The sequence below is a fragment of the Asterias rubens genome, chromosome 3 (assembly GCF_902459465.1).
Source record: "Asterias rubens chromosome 3, eAstRub1.3, whole genome shotgun sequence".
In the NCBI taxonomy this organism is placed as follows: domain Eukaryota; kingdom Metazoa; phylum Echinodermata; class Asteroidea; order Forcipulatida; family Asteriidae; genus Asterias; species Asterias rubens.
This window is the reverse complement of record NC_047064.1, coordinates 466,247-486,678: the sequence shown is the minus strand read 5'-3', so window position 1 is coordinate 486,678 and position 20,432 is coordinate 466,247. Positions and strand designations below refer to the sequence as shown.

Sequence of the window (20,432 nt, the reverse complement as noted above, 5' to 3'; positions counted from 1 at the left end):
GCATCGAATTAACCCAGGGCACCACAGCAATTGCCGAGGTGCCCCGTGCTTATACTGTGGTGCCCTTAAATACAAATTGACATTTCCCCATACAAGTGCCCCTTACCAGAAGACAATTACTATGCCCCTTACCAGAAGACAATTACTATGCCCCTTACCAGAAGACAATTACTATGCCCCTTACCAGAAGACAATTACTATGCCCCTTACCAGAAGACAATTACTATGCCCCTTACCAGAAGACAATTACTATGCCCCTTACCAGAAGACAATTACTATGCCCCTTACCAGAAGACAATTACTATGCCCCTTACCAGAAGACAATTACTATGCCCCTTACCAGAAGACAATTACTATGCCCCTTACCAGAAGACAATTACTATGCTCCTTATAGAGTGAAGTTCAAGGACTGTATCCCTATGCCTACCTGTGTACTGATGTCATCTTGACCATAAGACCCAGCAATCTCAGCCATAGCTTCTGATGGTATCTTAAACCAAGCACCGTCTTCAACGTGGTAGAATCTTACGCTGAGGTCTCTAAGGTTTTCTCGTTGAAGCATAAGGAGTATAGCATCTGTATGAATCGTCGTAGGCAGCTCACCAGGAACCTTAGCCCTTAAGATGGTAGTAGACACTTCATCAATTATGGCAAAGACTTTCTTGGTTACATTACGGCTCTGGAAGAAAGAAAGGAAATAAGACAAATTGATTAAGGAGAGCAGAGACTTTACCAGACAAAACTGAACACAATAATCTATTTCAAGCAAGTATGTGATTTCACAAATATAACTGTTTATGGATATTTTAAAAGTCTAGTGACTGGTTTCCTCCTCATTTTGCTTGGCAGTAAAATTGTGAGCAAACGTATTAAATTAGGCCCTTGTCTCTGGAAAAGAGTCCCTGTGACAGACTATATTGAAATATTTTTAATAACAGTCATATTTGTGAGGGTGTTTGTTTGTTTGTTGGTTTGTTTGTTTGTTTGTTTGTTTGTTTACCGTTTGGAGTTGATACGGCACCCATGGTTCCTGCTCTATAATATCAATATCTGGTACACTCAAATCAACGTCTGTATCTGTCAGAAAGAAATAAGACAGGACAAATAATTATTAATACTTACGAATGTTCTACATTTCTAATGACAAACATGAAAAACAAGCCATCTTTTCAATTTAATTTGTCTTGTTTTAACAAAGTGGCGACTCCTGATTTTACAATTTAAAAGAATAAAAACCATTGACAGTTCTGTATGATTAAAGAAGTCAGCTTTAATGTGGTAGTTAAATTTTTAGATAAAAAACAGAAATGACTCTGAGCAGTTTAAAGAATACTTCACTTTTAAACAAGAATTTTGCACATGAATTATGGCTGTCAGGCCAATTTTATTTTTGAAAATTTCTTTTAATGTTTTTTAATTGTTTACAAATCAATTAATTCAGCCTACAGGCTATGAGAGTTATTGTAGTCAACAATTTCACTTTCAATTGACCACTTTGTGACCTTCTCTCAATTTGACATTCACAAATCCTAAACTTACCTGAGCTCTTGCTAAGTGTCAGAGCTACAGTCTCTGGGTAGGTCACATGACTAAAAGAAGCTCCTTCAGAGTACCAGAAGTTATCCCAGTCTTTAGGATCACCTTCTAGTTCCTTATAGAAGGTTTGTACTTGCCTTGCTGCTGCTTGAAGCAAACTTGACGCTCCTAAAATTGTATCATCGGATAAGACAAGAAAAGTTAAGTGAGAGACTGGGGTTTTGGGTTGTTGTACGAGAGACTCTTTCCTTTCTCCTGATGTCAAACAATATACTGCTTGAAATTCTGGTTCTTTGCTTTGGGGTTGACACATGCAGTTACTTTTAAAACCCAAACCATGCAAAGCTTCAGATGCAATATTGGAAATAGTCAGAGACCAGTATCTGTGCTGATTGTACTCAAAATACACATGAAATAACAAACCTGTGAAATGTTATGCTCATTCAGTCATCGGTCAAATAAATCACTGTTTAACACTGGTTTCACTCAACCGCTTTCAGATTTACGAGATCAAAACTAATTGTAGATACTAAACCTTGCTTTGTAGAAACTAAACCTTGCTTTGACTTCTCACCTGAGTAGAAGTTTCTTGAAGTGTCTTCAATAACATCAATACCGGTTCCTTCTCTTGATTCATCCTTTAAGATATCAATCATACTCAAGTACGAATCCGCTGCTAAAATCTGAAATAGTCAATAATAATTAAATGGTTAAAGCCATTGGACCCTTTCGGTTCAGAAAAAAAAATAAAAGTTTACAAATAACTTACAGGGTTTACAGAAGGCAATGGTGAAAGACTTCTCTTGAAATATTATTCCATGAAATGCTTTACTTTTCGAGAAAACAGCAAAACAATATAAATTCTCGTTAACAAGAATTACGGATTTATTTTAAACACATGTCATGACACGGCGAAACGCGCGGAAACAAGGGTGGGTTTTTCCGTTGTTTTCTCCCGACTCCGATGACCGATTGAGCCTAAATTTTCACAGGTTTGTTATTTGATATAGAAGTTGTGGTACACAAAGTGTGGGCCTTGGACAACACTGTTTACCGAAAGGGTCCAATGGCTTTAAAGGAAGGACGGGAAGGTTCTGAACAGGGGGGGGGGGGGGGTGGCCTTTGTCATCTCTCAATTTTAAGAAAGGAGACGATCAGAGTTATTCAACTACGAGGGTCCAAATTCATGGAGCTGCATAAGGAGAAATATTGCCAACAAATTTCTGCTAAGCAACAATTACCAGGATACCAGTTACCGATGCAACATGGAAATTGGTTCTTGGTTGTTATAATCAGAGAGATATTAGATGTAGTTACCCGAGTATCTAATGAGATTTCATCTGGGTTATAGATTGCTCGAGTCATAGCAGCTGATGTTTGTTCAGTTATATCCAAGTTAAGTATCTTGGTGTTTATAATCAGAGAGATATTAGATGTAGTTACCTGAGTATCTGATGAGATTTCATCTGGGTTATAGATTGCTCGAGTCATAGCAGCTGATGTTTGTTCAGTTATATCCAAGTTAAGTATCTTGGTGTTTATAATCAGAGAGATATTAGATGTAGTTACCTGAGTATCTAATGAGATTTCATCTGGGTTATAGATTGCTCGAGTCATAGCAGCTGATGTTTGTTTAGTTATATCCAAGTTAAGTATCTTTATATCAGACAGCTTCTCCACTAGTTTGAATCGCACCTGTTAAGGAAAGAATCAAATAATAATAATACAGTCTATATTACTTTAAGAGAAAGGTACTTAAATTGCCCCCCCCCCGAAAAAAATTAAAATAATATAAATAAAACAATAAACAAACAAAATAAATGTATATAAAATTTAAAATAAAAGGCTGAAATTGACTGTTCAATACATTTGTGGTTTAATATCTCTGCTTTCTGTTACTGTGTGCCCCACAATTGAAGTTTTATTTTTTTATTTTGCAGTTAGTAATGTTTATTTTACACCTTTGAATTAAGGTGGAAACACAAATTAAATAAAAATATCTAACCCATTTTTCATAAAATCTAAAAATATAACTTTCAGCGTAATTTCTTTGATCTTTTTTTTCTGATAGATCTGTTAGCTTTAAATGATTAGGCATAACAATTTAAAACAACTTTTCTCAGGGGTAGTGAGGTAACTTACGTGTTTCTTTTGTAGTACCCAATCTGCATCTTGGGTTACATCTTCATCATCTAGTCCTGATCCTCCTGACTGTGCCTCAGTGTTCTCATTAAGAACTGAAGCTAAAGTATTCATGAGCTTAGTAGCAGACTGGGTGTCTCCCTTCTCAAGATATAGATCGAGTGTCGATGTAGAACCTTCGCTCAGAGCAGTTAGCTCTGTAGTTAGCTTACTATCATCTGGAGGTAGTACCTGAGGAATAAACCAATAGAAACTTAGTCCATAAAAACATGTTGTTGTAGAACGTTCACTTTGCAGAGTATCATAGGTCAAGAATGGCAACAACTTTATTATGATATGAGAAGTAAATGCCAAAATACATCTGGGGCTAATTTCAGGAAAGAGCTAAGATTTATCTCAAGATGTGTATATATTTAATGCTAAAAGCAAAGTGTCATGTCATAATAGAGATCACTATGGTGATATTTGCCACTCATCTGATTATCAATCATAGCTCTTTGTGAATGGGCCCCTGAATCTGGTTAAATTATAGGATATTTTATGATTACTTACTTTGACTTGAAGTCGTTGATGTACACCGATACCCAATGAATCCGTCACTTCAATATGAATCTCTACCATGTAGGATTTACTAGCCACACCCATCGGTAAGGTCATGGGCGGAGTCACACCCTCTGGGCTGTAGTATAGTAATGTAAACATCTCATCAGGTGTAGTCTCAGCTCCAGTCACTTTAGTTACATCTTCATTTCCAGTACTGTATAGAAACTCATGATGAAGAGGTAACTCATTGGAGTGAAAACCTGATGAGAAATAAACAAGACTATGGTATCAAAGCATGCAGTACAGGCCTGATCACTGCAGGTGGCCCCAAGAGTTCTTAAACTGTACCTACCTGTTGTGATGACAAACTGTGTACTAAGAGCTACACCTTCACTGGCCTAAGGCCTGCAGTCCAGCCCTGCAGTCCAGCCCTGCAGTCCAGCCCTGCAGTCCAGCCCTGCAGTCCAGCCCTGCAGTCCAGCCCTGCAGTCCAGCCCTGCAGTCCAGCCCTGCAGTCCAGCCCTGCAGTCCAGCCCTGCAGTCCAGCCCTGCAGTCCAGCCCTGCAGTCCAGCCCTGCATCCAGCCCTGCAGTCCAGCCCTGCAGTCCAGCCCTGCAGTCCAGCCCTGCAGTCCAGCCCTGCAGTCCAGCCCTGCAGTCCAGTCCTGCAGTCCAGCCCTGCAGTCCAGCCCTGCAGTCCAGCCCTGCAGTCCAGCCCTGCAGTCCAGCCCTGCAGTCCAGCCCTGCAGTCCAGCCTTGCAGTCGAGGCTTGATCCCTGAAGTTCTTATTCTGTACCTACCTGTTGTGATAACAAACTGTGTACTAAGAGCTGCACCTCACTGGCCTTAGGCCTGCAGTCCAGCCCTGCAGTCCAGCCCTCATGCAGTCCAGCCCTGTAGTCCAGCCCTGCAGTCCAGCCCTGCAGTCCAGCCTTGCAGTCGAGGCTTGATCCCTGCAGGTGGCCCCAAGAGTTCTTAAACTGTACCTACCTGTTGTGATGACAAACTGTGTACTAAGAGCTGCACCTCACTGGCCTAAGGCCTGCAGTCCAGCCCTGCAGTCCAGCCCTGCAGTCCAGCCTTGCAGTCGAGGCTTGATCCCTGCAGGTGGCCCCAAGAGTTCTTAAACTGTACCTACCTGTTGTGATAACAAACTGTGTACTAAGAGCTGCACCTCACTGGCCTAAGGCCTGCAGTCCAGCCCTGCAGTCCAGCCCTGCAGTCCAGCCCTGCAGTCCAGCCCTGCAGTCCAGCCCTGCAGTCCAGCCCTGCAGTCCAGCCCTGCAGTCCAGCCCTGCAGTCCAGTCCTGCAGTCCAGCCCTGCAGTCCAGCCCTGCTGTCCAGCCCTGCAGTCCAGCCCTGCAGTCCAGCCTTGCAGTCGAGGCTTGATCCCTGCAGTTCTTAAACTGTACCTACCTGTTGTGATAACAAACTGTGTACTAAGAGCTGCACCTCACTGGCCTTAGGCCTGCAGTCCAGCCCTGCAGTCCAGCCCTGCAGTCCAGCCCTGTAGTCCAGCCCTGCAGTCCAGCCCTGCAGTCCAGCCCTGCAGTCCAGCCCTGCAGTCCAGCCCTGCAGTCCAGCCTTGCAGTCGAGGCTTGATCCCTGCAGGTGGCCCCAAGAGTTCTTAAACTGTACCTACCTGTTGTGATAACAAACTGTGTACTAAGAGCTGCACCTCACTGGCCTAAGGCCTGCAGTCCAGCCCTGCAGTCCAGCCCTGCAGTCCAGCCCTGCAGTCCAGCCTTGCAGTCGAGGCTTGATCCCTGAAGTTCTTATTCTGTACCTACCTGTTGTGATAACAAACTGTGTACTAAGAGCTGCACCTCACTGGCCTTAGGCCTGCAGTCCAGCCCTGCAGTCCAGCCCTCATGCAGTCCAGCCCTGTAGTCCAGCCCTGCAGTCCAGCCCTGCAGTCCAGCCTTGCAGTCGAGGCTTGATCCCTGCAGGTGGCCCCAAGAGTTCTTAAACTGTACCTACCTGTTGTGATGACAAACTGTGTACTAAGAGCTGCACCTCACTGGCCTAAGGCCTGCAGTCCAGCCCTGCAGTCCAGCCCTGCAGTCCAGCCTTGCAGTCGAGGCTTGATCCCTGCAGGTGGCCCCAAGAGTTCTTAAACTGTACCTACCTGTTGTGATAACAAACTGTGTACTAAGAGCTGCACCTCACTGGCCTAAGGCCTGCAGTCCAGCCCTGCAGTCCAGCCCTGCAGTCCAGCCCTGCAGTCCAGCCCTGCAGTCCAGCCCTGCAGTCCAGCCCTGCAGTCCAGCCCTGTAGTCCAGCCCTGCAGTCCAGCCCTGCAGTCCAGCCTTGCAGTCGAGGCTTGATCCCTGCAGGTGGCCCCAAGAGTTCTTAAACTGTACCTACCTGTTGTGATAACAAACTGTGTACTAAGAGCTGCACCTCACTGGCCTAAGGCCTGCAGTCCAGCCCTGCAGTCCAGCCCTGCAGTCCAGCCTTGCAGTCGAGGCTTGATCCCTGCAGGTGGCCCCAAGAGTTCTTAAACTGTACCTACCTGTTGTGATAACAAACTGTGTACTAAGAGCTGCACCTCACTGGCCTAAGGCCTGCAGTCCAGCCCTGCAGTCCAGCCCTGCAGTCCAGCCCTGCAGTCCAGCCCTGCAGTCCAGCCCTGCAGTCCAGCCCTGCAGTCCAGCCCTGCAGTCCAGCCCTGCAGTCCAGCCCTGCAGTCCAGCCCTGCAGTCCAGCCTTGCAGTCCAGCCCTGCAGTCCAGCCCTGCAGTCGAGGCTTGATCCCTACAGATGGCCAACAGATACCTTTAACTGTACCTACCTTGAACACCCAGCAGAGTGGATATGTGCGCATTACTTTATCATTACTATTATCAGTTATTATTACCTGTACATGTGATGACAAACTGTGTACCAAGAGCTACACCTTCAGCTGGTGTAATGCTACAGCTCCCTCTATTAGGTACTTCTCCAATCACATACTGGTATTCTGAGTAACCAAATGACTGTAATTGACGGTTATAGACGGTTATTCCTGCTGAGAATCTTGAGGCTTGATGAAGGAGAAAGAAAGGTGGTCTCAAGATGAAGTACGGACCTCTGCTTCCTATGAATTGAAAATACAAAAATAGATCATCTAAACAAATTGCAATATTATTTCTTGTAAATATCATTTTCTCTAGTTAATGATTTGTTTTGTGGGTTTACTTTCACCCAGTAGTACACTTAATCAAAATTGATATTTCTCATTAATCTATTCATGCAAACTGTGTTTTTTAGTGTGGATTTCAGTATGTTTTGGACTCAGCTTTTCTGAACTTTAATTTGCTTCTTTTTATGTGTTTTAATATCGTCAATGTTTTGTCTGCAATGTAATTTTTATCAACAATAAACCAATTATACACCAACCGTGTAGTATACCTGTGAATTTCTTTCCATAGGAATCAGAAAAGCACTGAATACTATTACAATAATCTTGGTTGCACTATTTTGAAAGTCATTGTCCCCAAAAGTTATACAGCGCACTTTAGGCAAACATTTACACTTTTATCTTAATTTTTACTTGCAATTTGACTTTGGCGAGTGAGCCGACAATTGTGTGACATTGGTGCAAGGGGTCAAAGCATTCCAGAAAATAACAAGAGATGTAGAGAAGCAATAGATGGTTAGAAACAAGACTTACTGGGTTTAACATTGATGTTTAAGAGTGGGATAACAAATAAGCATTATTTACCAGTGACTGTTTCTACATCCTGCTGAAATCCATTCTGATCAGATCCTAGACTTGTCACATTCCATGTATAGTCCAACTCTTCAGTAGTATTCCAGCATTGAACGCATTCCACTTCTAAGGCTAATCGTTTCTGAGGATTTATTTTATATCCACAGTTACGGATACATCTGAAAGGGAAAAAGTCAAGAAAATATTATGAGTTGGTTTTCAGGCTATAAAACTCTGAAGATTTTGGGAAAAGATTGTTATGAGAGGAACCAGAGTGAGATTAAGTTTTTTCATTCAGTTCCTCTAAGGAAAAAAATAAAGTAACATAGCCGTACCAGAAAGAAGTATAAACCAGTTCTAAATTCCCCAGAGTGGGATAATAAAGAGTATCAGGTTGGCCCAGTGTTTTTTATCCTGTGGGGTCCAGGTTCGAAACCCACCTCAGACCAGAGCCTTGCTTGTGGATCAGGTTTTCACTCCATACCTGATTGCGTGGGTTTTTCCCCATTTGGGGTTTTCCTCCCACATATAAACTGAACATTTCTTCTTGTTTCCTATTCATCCAAATTGACGCTTATTTTGCTGTTGAATGTGTATTCAAATAATAATAAAGTTGTTACAATAATCTCATCTCACCTGATTTGAAGTTTTGGAGGCTCACTGTGGATGACTCTAACAGTCTGAATGAAGTATTGAGCATCTCGTCCCTCCTTGCTACCTACAACACCAAACACATACTGACTACTCCTTGTAAGATTCTCCAATGGGATGTTATAAGATGAAGTCCCTGTTGCTATGGTTACATCAGGACCATGACCAAGACAACCGGGATCTGATCAATCAAGACAAATGGAAACAAATATTTGATCAAACCGGTAAAAACTGCAGAATGGACATTATAAATCCAAAGGTTATTTTTCAGTTTCTTTTTGTTTTATGGTCCAAATCTTTTTCTTTGAGGAGGGACCTGTCTATCACAATATGTCCTTGATAAATTTTACAAACTACTAATAATGAGAGAGTTATTGTCACATTGTGCGGTAAAATACGTGCAGACAAAAGGAACATACTAAACAAAAAATTACTCAGAATTCCCTCTTGCAAAAGCTAGCGAATTGCAGCCAAAACGTGTAAATTACAGAGTCAAGAAAAACGCATTCCAATTACCTCAATTTAATTCTCCATTTTAAAAAATCCTGGGGAGATCCCTGAAACTCATGAAGAAAGCATCTTTACAAGGAAAATAAAAACTGGATGACGCCTCAGAAAAATTAAGAAACAATCCTGGGATAAATGTTCAACTCATCAGATTGATAAAAAAACTTTTTAATTACTTTGTCATTCTAGCAACAACTAAGTGAACAATTTGAGTGAATAAAAAAAGGTACACTTACTGTCTGGGTTAGGAGCAATAAATCCTTCTTCAAACTGGAATATCTCGTCTTGAAGTCTGCAGTACCAAGAGAATATTATGGGATCATTCTTATGGAGCGGAGTAGTTTGGTTTCCAGATGCTAGCCTATCCTTCAAGGTCATCTCATCAGGGTCAAAGGACTTGGACGCATCTAATGAGATACTTTCATTCCAGCTTATGGTCACAGCACTACCTCCGATTATGCTAATTACAAGGTCAGAGGGCATGACCTCTATGAAGGTCTGATTCTTATTCAGGACTTTGGCATCGTTGTCCATAGTGACGGTCAACTGTAGGAGGTAAGTGTTGTAATCTAGAGTACGTCGTGGTATAACCAAATCAGCATTGGTTGCTTTGACACTAGCTGATAACCCGTATCCAAATAGCTGGTTAGCAGGAAGAGGTTTATCATTAAAGTATGAGACAACGTATACATCCCACTGGAACAGCGCCCTCGTGGTGGACGCGCAGTCTAATGTGACTTCTGAAACCAGGATGATGAGCTGGTTGCATTTGACTCGCCAAGGGTTTGAAATATTCTTACTCCCTCCATGGATTACAACATGAGGTAGTCTACATGGATCATCAGTAATGGGAAGGAGAGTCGTAACGCTGAGGGACGAGGCATAGTTTGAACCTGTTATCACAACCTCATGGTCTCCAGATGCATTAAAGGTGAGATTATACATAGTGACTGCATGAGTGTACGGATCAAACGGAAGAAAGATGTTAGGATTCATTAGAGCTAAAGCCGATTTAACAGCATCTTCATCAATGACTGGTGTCGTTAACACATTGCTGTAGTTTCCAACTTGTACTGTGTAAGTTACTTGTGTCCCAGGCTGAGCAGCAAAAACAATCAATGTGATTAACTCAAATTGTGCTACAGGGCCAGAGTGAGCGGCAAACAACCCAATCACACTCTCCTGCAGAATCAGAGTGGCTGACGAATCCTCAAAGTTAAAGATGTTCATGGTGAGTAGACGTATGCTGAAAGTGGTTGAATCAGTGTATAGATGCGCAATGTGTGCATCTGAACTTGACTCGACTACACCATCACCGAATCGCCATATATACTTCATAGCAGTACCTTCCGTGACATGAGCCATTAGATGAACAGGATACTCAACTGGGAAGTAGTTTTGATTTGGGCCTCCACCAGGTGTGCCATATTTCACTCCGGGTCGGTCAACATTGTGAGATGTTATGGAACAATTGAAGATTGGAACTTCAGTTTGGACTTTAACTGTAAACACTTGCTGGCTAACAAGGTTGTGAACCGTTACAACAGCCGGGTACATACCAGGGGAATAGGTATGGGTGAGGGTTAGGAAATTAACAATCGGACCATCTACAAAAGCATCTGTAAAATTGGCGCTACACAAAGGGTTGTTGATGCTCTCCTCTGGGCTATCACAGTTGCTTCCTCTTGTAAGATTGTACTCAATCCAATTGATGATGTCAAGACTTCCTAGATCTATTGTAAGGAGAGGGTTTAACCATTCACCAAAGTCAAATGTAATACTGGCGTTAGTGGGTAGTTTTTGAACCCGGGTATCCCAGTAGAGATTGAATGTAATGTTACCATCGGGGTATCTTACCGGCGTATCGGTGGTCAAACTAAACCCCCATACTTTATCCTCAACAGCAATGAGAAGTGGTGTATGCGTCATTATGCCGATTTCATTACTAGCAACGACAAAAGCAGCATAAAGACCCAAGGCTGGATACAGATGCTGCTTGGTGTCTGTCTTCTTTGTTGTTGTTGCATTCAGCGTCGATGTGATGACAAAATTAGTTCCAAAATGCCATTCTAAGAGAACATTAGTCCCAGTGGCTATTGACACATATAATGTGACGGGTTCTCCTAAAGCAACAAATGGTGTCTTAGCCCAGACTTCAATACCTGAGATTTCAGCTTCTATATAGATCTGATCATGTAGAGTTAGTACAGGAGGTATGAGATTCCTGGCTGTAATGCTCACATTCTGCCAGCCTGATTCATTGATGTATCCTCCTGGTATAATGGCTTGGCCAAATGATCCATTCATAACAAAGGTGTAGTTTCTACTGTTGAGTTCTAATACTGACTCAACATCAGTGCCGTTGATGAGACTTATATTCACAATAAGATCCAAACCATACTGGCCTATCTTCCTACTTGTTATATTAAGACCACTAGCAGGTACCTGAACGATTACAACTTTGCTTGCGAAGACTTCAGGATGAAAGAAGTTTGTACAGTTCAGTTGTATCACATATTCACCAATCTGACTATAGGTGTGATTGATGGGAATGTAAACAAAATACTGATCAAGTTTCAAAATGGTGGAATTATCTCCAAAATCCCAAGTGCAGTTAAAACGGTTACCACGGAAACGGTTTAGTCTAAAGACGGTCATCTGATCCTGAATAGCGGCTTGGGGAGCTCCGACAGCCAGTCCTTTAATCTGATGAGGAGTAGGAGGTAGGAGGACATTGTAGGTATCGTTGGCTTGAACGAGAGCATTACTAAGATGGTTAGTTGCCATGACGGTCACAAGATGGTAACCGATATCAATGAACATGTGTTTGCAGTACAGTTTAGTGGTGACTATTGGATGGGAACCATCGTGGTAATCACATGTATACTCAACATTGGTCCCTTGCTGAATCTCGATAAGGATAAATGCCGATTGATCGGTGTGGGTTGTTTTATTGCCACGGATATACGCTCGGAGTCCCTCTATAGCGTACTCAACATGAGCAATTGTTGAAACTGTTAATGAGTTGAGTTTATTAGACGCTGTAACTGTGATATCATAAGACCCTGGACCACTGTAGATGTATTGTAAAGACCACACTTTACCAACATCCTTCTGCTCAAATATCTGCTCTGTGCCATCTCCTATATATATGAAAACAAAACAAGATATTGGTTTTAGTTTGATGTGTAACTCCGAAATTCAGAAAAAAGCTGAGACATGCCTGGTACAGGTCTGGAGTTTTATCTTTAAGAGGGCACGGCCATTTTCATTATGCAAAGGACACTTACATTGGAAAACCTTAAAGTCTAAGGGTCATGTCACGTGAGGTAATTTACAGGCAACCATTTCCAGGCAATCTCCAAAAAGAGAACTCATTCACATTTGGATGTACACATATTTCTCTTGGGGATCGTAAGACAATGTTTGAAAAGTTACTCATGCGCAACCACAGTGTTCCTGCAGCAAGCAATACAGTTGGTTGCCTACAAGTTGCCTGTAAAAATTGCCTTGTGTAACAAGGCCCTTAGAGAAACTATAAGGGGCACCAAGGCCAAGATCAGGGGCAACAGAGGCTGTGGTCTCCATGGCCTCCGTGTAATTCAAGGCTTGCTGGTACAAAAGGTTAACAAAATGTTTTCTTACCTAGATCGATGGTAAAGACGACTTCAGTGCCGTAGGTTATCTCCCAAGCTAAGAGGATGGGTTGTGATGGGATGACGGGGTATACATCGGCTAGCAGCATCAGACCTACTACATGCTCTTGGACATAAAATAACTGCATTATGCTGAACTCACTCACAAGATTCCGGGCACGTACACGCACCTCATAATGTCCTAAAATAAAAGGATTTTGGGGTGTTACTTGAAGTATGGTTCCCTTTTTTCAAGTTTCAAATAAAAGATTTGAAATGGAATTCCTTCATTTCAATGGTAGCATTATAAAGAATCTAGTTATTATTTTAATCCATTAACAACAAATATTCAAATTTAATATATTTTTATGATATTGTGAGATTGTTTTTTTTTCACCTTACTGGGACTGAATGTTCATAAAACTAAAAAGCTTTTTGTAATGAAAGAAATATTTGAAAATAGCATTGGCAAAAATAGTTAAAATGAAGAATACAACAAAATTTAACACGCTATAGTCATACTGCTGGGAGATCTGGGGTCGATTTTACGAGTAAGGGCTAGTCCTAACTTAGAACTAGTCCTAAGAGATATCAAAAACATATATATAGCTAGTCATAAGACTAAGAGATAAGACTAGTCCTAACTCGTTGTGAAATCCACCCCAGCACTTATGGCTTTCTAGGGTAACTCTCTACCATTTTTTCCTACAAATTGAAGCGGATAGTTTACTATGTATTTTTTTAGAAAATAGAATTAGCTGTTGCAAACTGATTCCCATTCAAAATGACCTGTGATATAAATACAAAATATGGTATAGTGGCCTGATATTTTTACCCTAGCAGGCTATATGACAACACAACAAATACAGACAGGTTTTCATGATTAGCCTTTGAGAACAACTCTGCTGAGGTCAAAACGCCAGGTCAATATATATTTTTGGAAAAGTATTATTACCTGCGTCTCTGTATACATACTGATGAGTAAAAGCGTCTGTAGTAAACTGCATACCATCATCATAATCCCAGAATAATAAAACATCTCGGCTATCACCAACAAACGGAGGCACCACAAAGTCAAAGATTTTACCTGGTGGCAAATCAGTACAATGTGTTCTTTATATTTATTGAATATAATAATGTCAGATATACACTAATGTTAATGTTAAATAATGTTATATATTGGATATTTTGTAAAACCAGCCAGCCTTGCATATGAATTGAGTTTCAGTTCCTTCCTAATTGCATTCAAGTGTGTTTTTTTCCCATTTTGAGTTTTCCTCCGGCATCTATTTATATCAGATTATTTCTCCATCATCTTGAAGATAATTCCTATGGGTTCAGTGCCATTAAATGGGTGACTTTGGCCAGGCCTAATATATCTTGAGAAGATAAATCAGTTTATCTCAATGAGGCAAATGTCTACTGGAAGATTTCGAGGGGCACCAAGGTAGTGGCCAGGGGGCATGGAGGCAAAGCATCAGACCTGGTTTCAGCCAATTAGATTTCTTACCTTTAACACAGACCTCGGGTTGGAATAGTAGAGCTACAATTTCCTCTTGAATAATGACTTGACGGAATATGAATCCACTAGCCCAAGGATTCTCAGCAAAGCAGGTAACGTTGAAGGTTCCTTCAGATTGGTAGGTATGGGAATCTGTGCATTCAAATCAAAAAATAATCTCATGGCTGAGTTTTCAATATCGAAAACATCTGTAAGCGTATTACAAGAAAGGTTTTTTTCTTCTGAATTAGCGGATGTGGCTACATCACCATGTCAATATGCATTATATAAACCTGAAGCATGCACTGTACAATAGGTTGTCATTAGCAATACCCTTAGCAACAGCCACAGCTGCAGCCAGCAATTCAGACCTGTCTTATCTTTTAACATCTCCACTTGGTTTGGAGCCTCATAGTATAGATCAGTTAGACCCTCTATATTTCTATGGACCATAAGTGCAGAATTCTGCTAACTTACCAGTGTAGTCAGATCCAATGTCGAAGAAGGCTGCATTATACTTGCTGGATACCGTACCATCACCCCAGTCAAACGTCATGAGTACGTTACTACCATTATTAGCAACACACCTTGCTTCTAATACATTAGCTCTGATATGAGGAGTGGTGAGAAACAGATCTGTACTACTGATGCTAGCATCGATTTGGATGGAGGTTGTAGCTGATTCATCACTGACGTTATTGTAGGCTCGGATTGTGACGATGTATGTTTCCGGGAGGATGAAGGTGTGAATGAAGCTCGAGTTGAGGAGGTGAGTTACGTTTGAGGAATCTCCGAATACGTAGTCATACCAAACTTTGTTCCCGGTAGCGATGATTGCAGTAATCAAGACTGGGGTGTAAATGAGATTATCTTGAGCTACTGCCTCGACGTCTGTTACTCTCTCTTGAATCTCTACTATGATAGGATCGGATAGCATCCATGAGACCATGTTAGATACATTAACGGTAACGTTATAGTAACCGATCCTAGTGTAGATATATTCTACTGAGGGTGCTGAGGTTGTGTCTTCACCATCATCACCGAAATACCAATCAAAATGGACGTCATTACCTCTAGTCCATGTTACAGTGTACTGTACAGTATCTCCTGTTGCTTGGACGTCAGTCTTGTTGTGAAGTACGACTCCCTCCACTGGGTCTTGGACAATAATTGATTGAATATCTGATACAGCTGGGTAGTTACTAATAGTACACTCTACATCGTAGGTATTGAAGGTGGAATAATTATGCCAGATATAACCTGTGTTTTCAATAGTGGCTGAGGCTCCATCACCAAAATCCCAATTGAAGATTAAACCTTTTCCAGTATGCCAAGTAACCTCACAGAAGAACAGCGTTTGTATCTCACTAGTTGTGTATTCTTGGCATTGGACGTAGTTAGGTTTCACTGTCGTTACATCAAAGGTATGATCTAAAGTACTTGCTATATTGTCTGATTTAATGAGTACAGTGTAGATGCCAGGATCAAGGTAGAAATGATCATGAGTCGTGTCAAAACTCCAATCTCCCGATGTTGATCCGTCACCATGATCCCACTGGTATTTAACGACGTTACCGCTCATTATGAATGAACTGTAATTAAACCAACAACCTGATAGAATGGTATTCCATTCACTGGTCGTGTTATCTCCAGGATACAGCTCAATCGTACCATTGAGTCCAGTGATTCTATACCTAGAGATAATTGATAAGATGATGTCTACAGAGCTCACATTGTTATAAGCTTTGACATGAGTTGTATAGTTACCAATAACTAAGAAGAGATAACTCTGGGTATCGGTTGTCTTCACATCAGGTCCATCCGTGATATCATTTGTTAAGAACGGAAGACTCGTATTCATCGAGCCGTCAGGAAAGGTCCAAATGAATCTTACGTATGTACCTTGAGTTATCTCAACATACATTGGGTAGGCTTCATCATTGCATGCGTAGTAGATACCAAGATTACGAGTGAATTGAAGACCTTGTATGGTGAGTATTCTATACTGGGATGCAATCCATTGAGGTAATGCTTCAACCTCCTTCCCAAGTAAGTTATTGTACTTGGTGTTAATCTCAAACATCCCCGAGCTGCTGTAACTATGTGATACCCAAGTCATTGATGGTTTAGAGACATGTGCTCTGATGTAAAAACTGATATCCATCCGGTCCGCATCTTCACGTCTTACATCTCGCTCTGGGGAAAGGAGATCTTGCTCCTTAAAGAACACTGTTTCATTATCAGTTAAAAAATGTGCAACCTCTCCAACTAGTGGGTAGGCTGCTTGCCGATAATAGTCAGGGAACTTCTGCTGGTAGGGTCCGAACCCCACCCAATCATGAGGCTGGACTGTGAAGCGATCCGTTTCATTGACAGTGAAGATGTTATAACCTTCTTGAAGATACACTATGGTCTGCCCAATGACACCATAAGGAATCCTCATTGTTCTTTGCTTACTTTCCAATGAACACGACCCAAAGAAGTGTTGAGGCATTCTCACAAATGGTTCCGAATAGTTGCACATCTTGATTTGACCATCGGAATAAATGGTTCCATTTATGGTTCCATTTGTGGTCCCATTTGTGTTTCCGTTTATGGTTACGTTATTACTCTTTACATTTTGTGTCTGATTCTCACATGGTGCAATGGTGAATGTTGAATTGGATTCTGCCAAGTAGTATGTTGTATGAAAAGGTTGGCATGACGCTGACTCCAAGCAGAACGCTGTGTAGTTATCCTTACATGGAGATTCAGTGACAGGCGGACATGGGAAGTACTTATTGATACAGGTTCTGTTGTATGGACAATACTTCTCATTCTCATTGCACAGCGGTCTGTAAACCTACAAAGATAAAAAGGCAAGGCGTGGTTAATATCAATCACAATCTACCGTACAAGATTCCTGATAGGAACTGAAATATACCAAGTGAGTTCTTCACCTTTCTTGGATTTGTAAACCAATATCTACTTTAACATTGACAATCAGGGAGGCTTTATCAAATTTCTGTTCCCCCATTTATAATCATGATCATAGAGGTTATAATCAATGCTTTACACAAACAGGTGCCCAATTGATTTATTTTTATTTTTTATTTGATTACAAATCCAACAGCGCATTTTTTTAGTAGCGCCAATAACAGTATGAATAGGAAACAAGAAGAAATGTTCAGTTTCTGATGTGGGAGGAAAATTCAAATTGGGTGGAAAACCCACGCATCAGGTAGGGACTGAAAACCCAAACCATATAATAAGGCTCTGGTTTGAGATGGAACTCGAACCGGGGTCCACAGAGGTGAGAGGCAGGGACAGAAACCGCTGAGCCAGCTTGATGCCCCATATTCTGTTTAAGACTCTCACCTGTATTAATTTTGGTTTAACACCGATGTGTGTTAGCACTGACACTCAGTACTTTCCCCGAGTTCTTTAGAAAAATATCACAGGCATGTTACTCGGGTGGGATTCGAACCCACGACCTTAGCAATTCTAGAGTAGTGTCATACCAACTAGACTCTCACCTGTAGTTTAATTCTTCCTTCTTTGACAGCAAACACCTCCCATGCTTCTAGCTTAGCCTCCTGGATGAACTCCAATGCTGGGATTAGATACACACCTTGAAGGTTTAACGCAGGTTCAATGTTGTCAAGACGTCTTGGGATTCGTGATCCTACTGAGAAACGCTGGGCATCTGTCAATGGATCAATCAATTATATTTCCATTTTATCAATCAGTATCAAATAAACAATTATCAGTAGGATTACTTGAAGTAAGTACTAAGTTGAAGTACTTTCAGATGAGGTTTGCAGCAGCACCATGTCAAAATCTCTTATGAGTAGTGTTCAACCACTGGTTCGTTTCAGAACCAAACCAACCAACTCAAAAAACCAACCAAAAGAGATTTTCACATGGTGCTATTGAAAAACTCAGCTAAACGATAATCAGTTTGACACAATGAGGTCATAGGAATCTCAAACAAATAAATAAAGCTTGTCAAGTAGAGATCCTTATCACAGGTTAACAAAACAATGTCAAGTAGAGATCGTTATGACAGGTTAACAAAAACAATGTAATGGCATAATACCAAAAAGCCCAAAATACTATATTACAATACACAAGTTTAATTAAATAGTTTCATGAAGTCAGTGTAGTTGCATGGATACAATACATCAATCAGAAAATTTTATTACGAAAATAATATTTAGTAAAACAAAAGAAACTGCTATTTACATATTAAAAAACTGACCTGCAACTTTCATATTCACTTCAGTTGAACCATCGTTAAAGTTCCATGTTACATCCATGTTATTTCCTTGTCCAACACGGCCTACGCATTCAAATGGAAAGTCAACCTCAATGAAAGAGTTGCATACCGTCCTCAGATCTGATAAGAATCAAAGAAAAGAAATCAAACATTAATCCCATGTTAATTCAAAGATACAGAGTCTACATTAAACAGATACAAACTTCAACAATATTGTAAAAAAATAATCTCTCTTAATTTTGAGTGTTTTTAAAAGTGCATTCACATGTTTTGTAAGTATCTGAAGTCGATATGGTGAATGACAAGGGCCCACTTCCATAAAGCCTGTAAGCACAAAAACTTGCCAAGCACAAACAAACATTGCTCAGTAAAACCTGGTTACCAGCCAAAAGTCAATCAAATTTACACTGTTGTGACTGGTGCCCCACCAATTTTTGGCTCAAGACAGAAATTTGGTACGCAGTATTTACTGCTTAAAACCTCTATGAAATTGATCCCAGAACGTAGTAGCATTTTTGGGGGATGAAAACTTGAAGTCATAATGGTTAGAGGTCAAGTGCCAGCTTAGGTCAAATCTGCCAGCTCCCAGCTTATTAAGAATCCCGATGAAAACAAACCTGATATAGGAGCTTCTATGTAGACTTCTTTTCTTGCTTCTAGATCTCCAGATGCATCATTCTTGACCCACACCTTGACGAGATACACCCCAACATCTGAGAAGACATGAGGTTGAGGTCCGGGTGTCCAGTCTGCGATACCGGTAGAATCACCAAAGTCAAAGCTATAGACTGCAGTGTCTGAACCAGCCTCTAGTGTCATCTCTATTACTGCTTCCTTGAAGACTACAATGTAACCTTAAAGTAAATTATGGAACAGATTATTTAATTGATATTGACTTATTTTCTTGTCCACCAACAAAGCGTAACGACAAATGTTTAGACACAATAAGTGGATAAGGAATCAAATCAAATAATTAGGCCTAGAAAGCGCGTGTGTTATAACGCATTTATCTTCAAGCAAACTTGGCGTGTGACATAGAACACACATTACGCAGGTAGTGATATGGGCGCATGCATAGACAGTATTCAATAACCGCTTCTCCGCTATTCGAAAGTCGCCATTTTGTACGGCAAACCGTATGCGCGTCCAAACGCGCACATCAATGAAGCACGCAGCATGCAACATTCCTGGTTTGATTTGTACGCCACATGCGCGCCACATGCGCGCACAGACGCCATGTTGTAGGTCAGACATATGTACGGAGACGTCATATTCACTACGGTCTTTATCAACATTCCATTCTGCAAATCTGATTGGCGGATAAGCGCGTACTTGAAGATAACAATTATTAGGTATCACACAAATGCGATTTACGCAAAAGTACATTAGCGCAATACGCAGAGTTAGAAAACCGCAATATCGTAATACGCAAGGTGTGATATGGTAAGTTTGACATTTATAGGTCAAAAATCGCCTAATTTGGAATAAGTCTTGCGTTACACTTGAGAACGTAAGTTAGAATGCACCCAATCGCAAAACTCATTGCACGGTTGGTTACTGATTTGCCACACAGACGCTATTTAGGCATGTATTCCATGCCCAATGTAGCCCATTGTGACTCCGGTGTACATAATTAGTAAATCACCCATGTATCTATAAAAATAAAAGTTATTTTCCCTTTAATCTCTTTTTCTACATAATCTCTCCTATATACTGATCATTATTATATGTACTAATTATTGCATTTTAACAAAATTTCTGGAGAAAAAAAATGTCAAAATGTCAAGTATATCGTGCAAGTATATGGCTTCTTCGTCAAACATCAAGAGGTCATGACCTGGTCTAAAATTTACATATCCGTCAAAAAAGGGGGCTATTATGTGACACAGAGTTTACTTTGGGCTTTGGTGGGTGTTTTGATGAGAGTTTTTTAATTTTTCAATTTTTTAAGGTTTTTAAAAAAAATG

General features: G+C 40.9%; 1 protein-coding gene across 1 annotated transcript in view; it reads right to left on the bottom strand.

Moving 5' to 3' along the window:
• LOC117287957 overlaps positions 1 to 20,432 on the bottom strand; it is a 34,118-nt gene that overhangs the window by 11,801 nt on the left and 1,885 nt on the right. Inside the window, exons 3-20 of the mRNA XM_033768620.1 lie at positions 19,083 to 19,319; positions 18,448 to 18,585; positions 17,723 to 17,892; positions 14,685 to 17,049; positions 14,217 to 14,360; positions 13,662 to 13,793; positions 12,717 to 12,908; positions 9,308 to 12,214; positions 8,550 to 8,745; positions 7,926 to 8,092; positions 7,080 to 7,298; positions 4,231 to 4,481; positions 3,679 to 3,909; positions 3,106 to 3,231; positions 2,111 to 2,219; positions 1,540 to 1,704; positions 1,001 to 1,077; positions 428 to 679 (exon numbers count right to left, since the gene is read on the bottom strand). Coding sequence (XP_033624511.1) covers positions 428 to 679; positions 1,001 to 1,077; positions 1,540 to 1,704; positions 2,111 to 2,219; positions 3,106 to 3,231; positions 3,679 to 3,909; positions 4,231 to 4,481; positions 7,080 to 7,298; positions 7,926 to 8,092; positions 8,550 to 8,745; positions 9,308 to 12,214; positions 12,717 to 12,908; positions 13,662 to 13,793; positions 14,217 to 14,360; positions 14,685 to 17,049; positions 17,723 to 17,892; positions 18,448 to 18,585; positions 19,083 to 19,319 — 8,078 coding nt within the window. The remainder of the gene's footprint in view (positions 1 to 427; positions 680 to 1,000; positions 1,078 to 1,539; positions 1,705 to 2,110; positions 2,220 to 3,105; positions 3,232 to 3,678; positions 3,910 to 4,230; positions 4,482 to 7,079; positions 7,299 to 7,925; positions 8,093 to 8,549; positions 8,746 to 9,307; positions 12,215 to 12,716; positions 12,909 to 13,661; positions 13,794 to 14,216; positions 14,361 to 14,684; positions 17,050 to 17,722; positions 17,893 to 18,447; positions 18,586 to 19,082; positions 19,320 to 20,432) is intronic.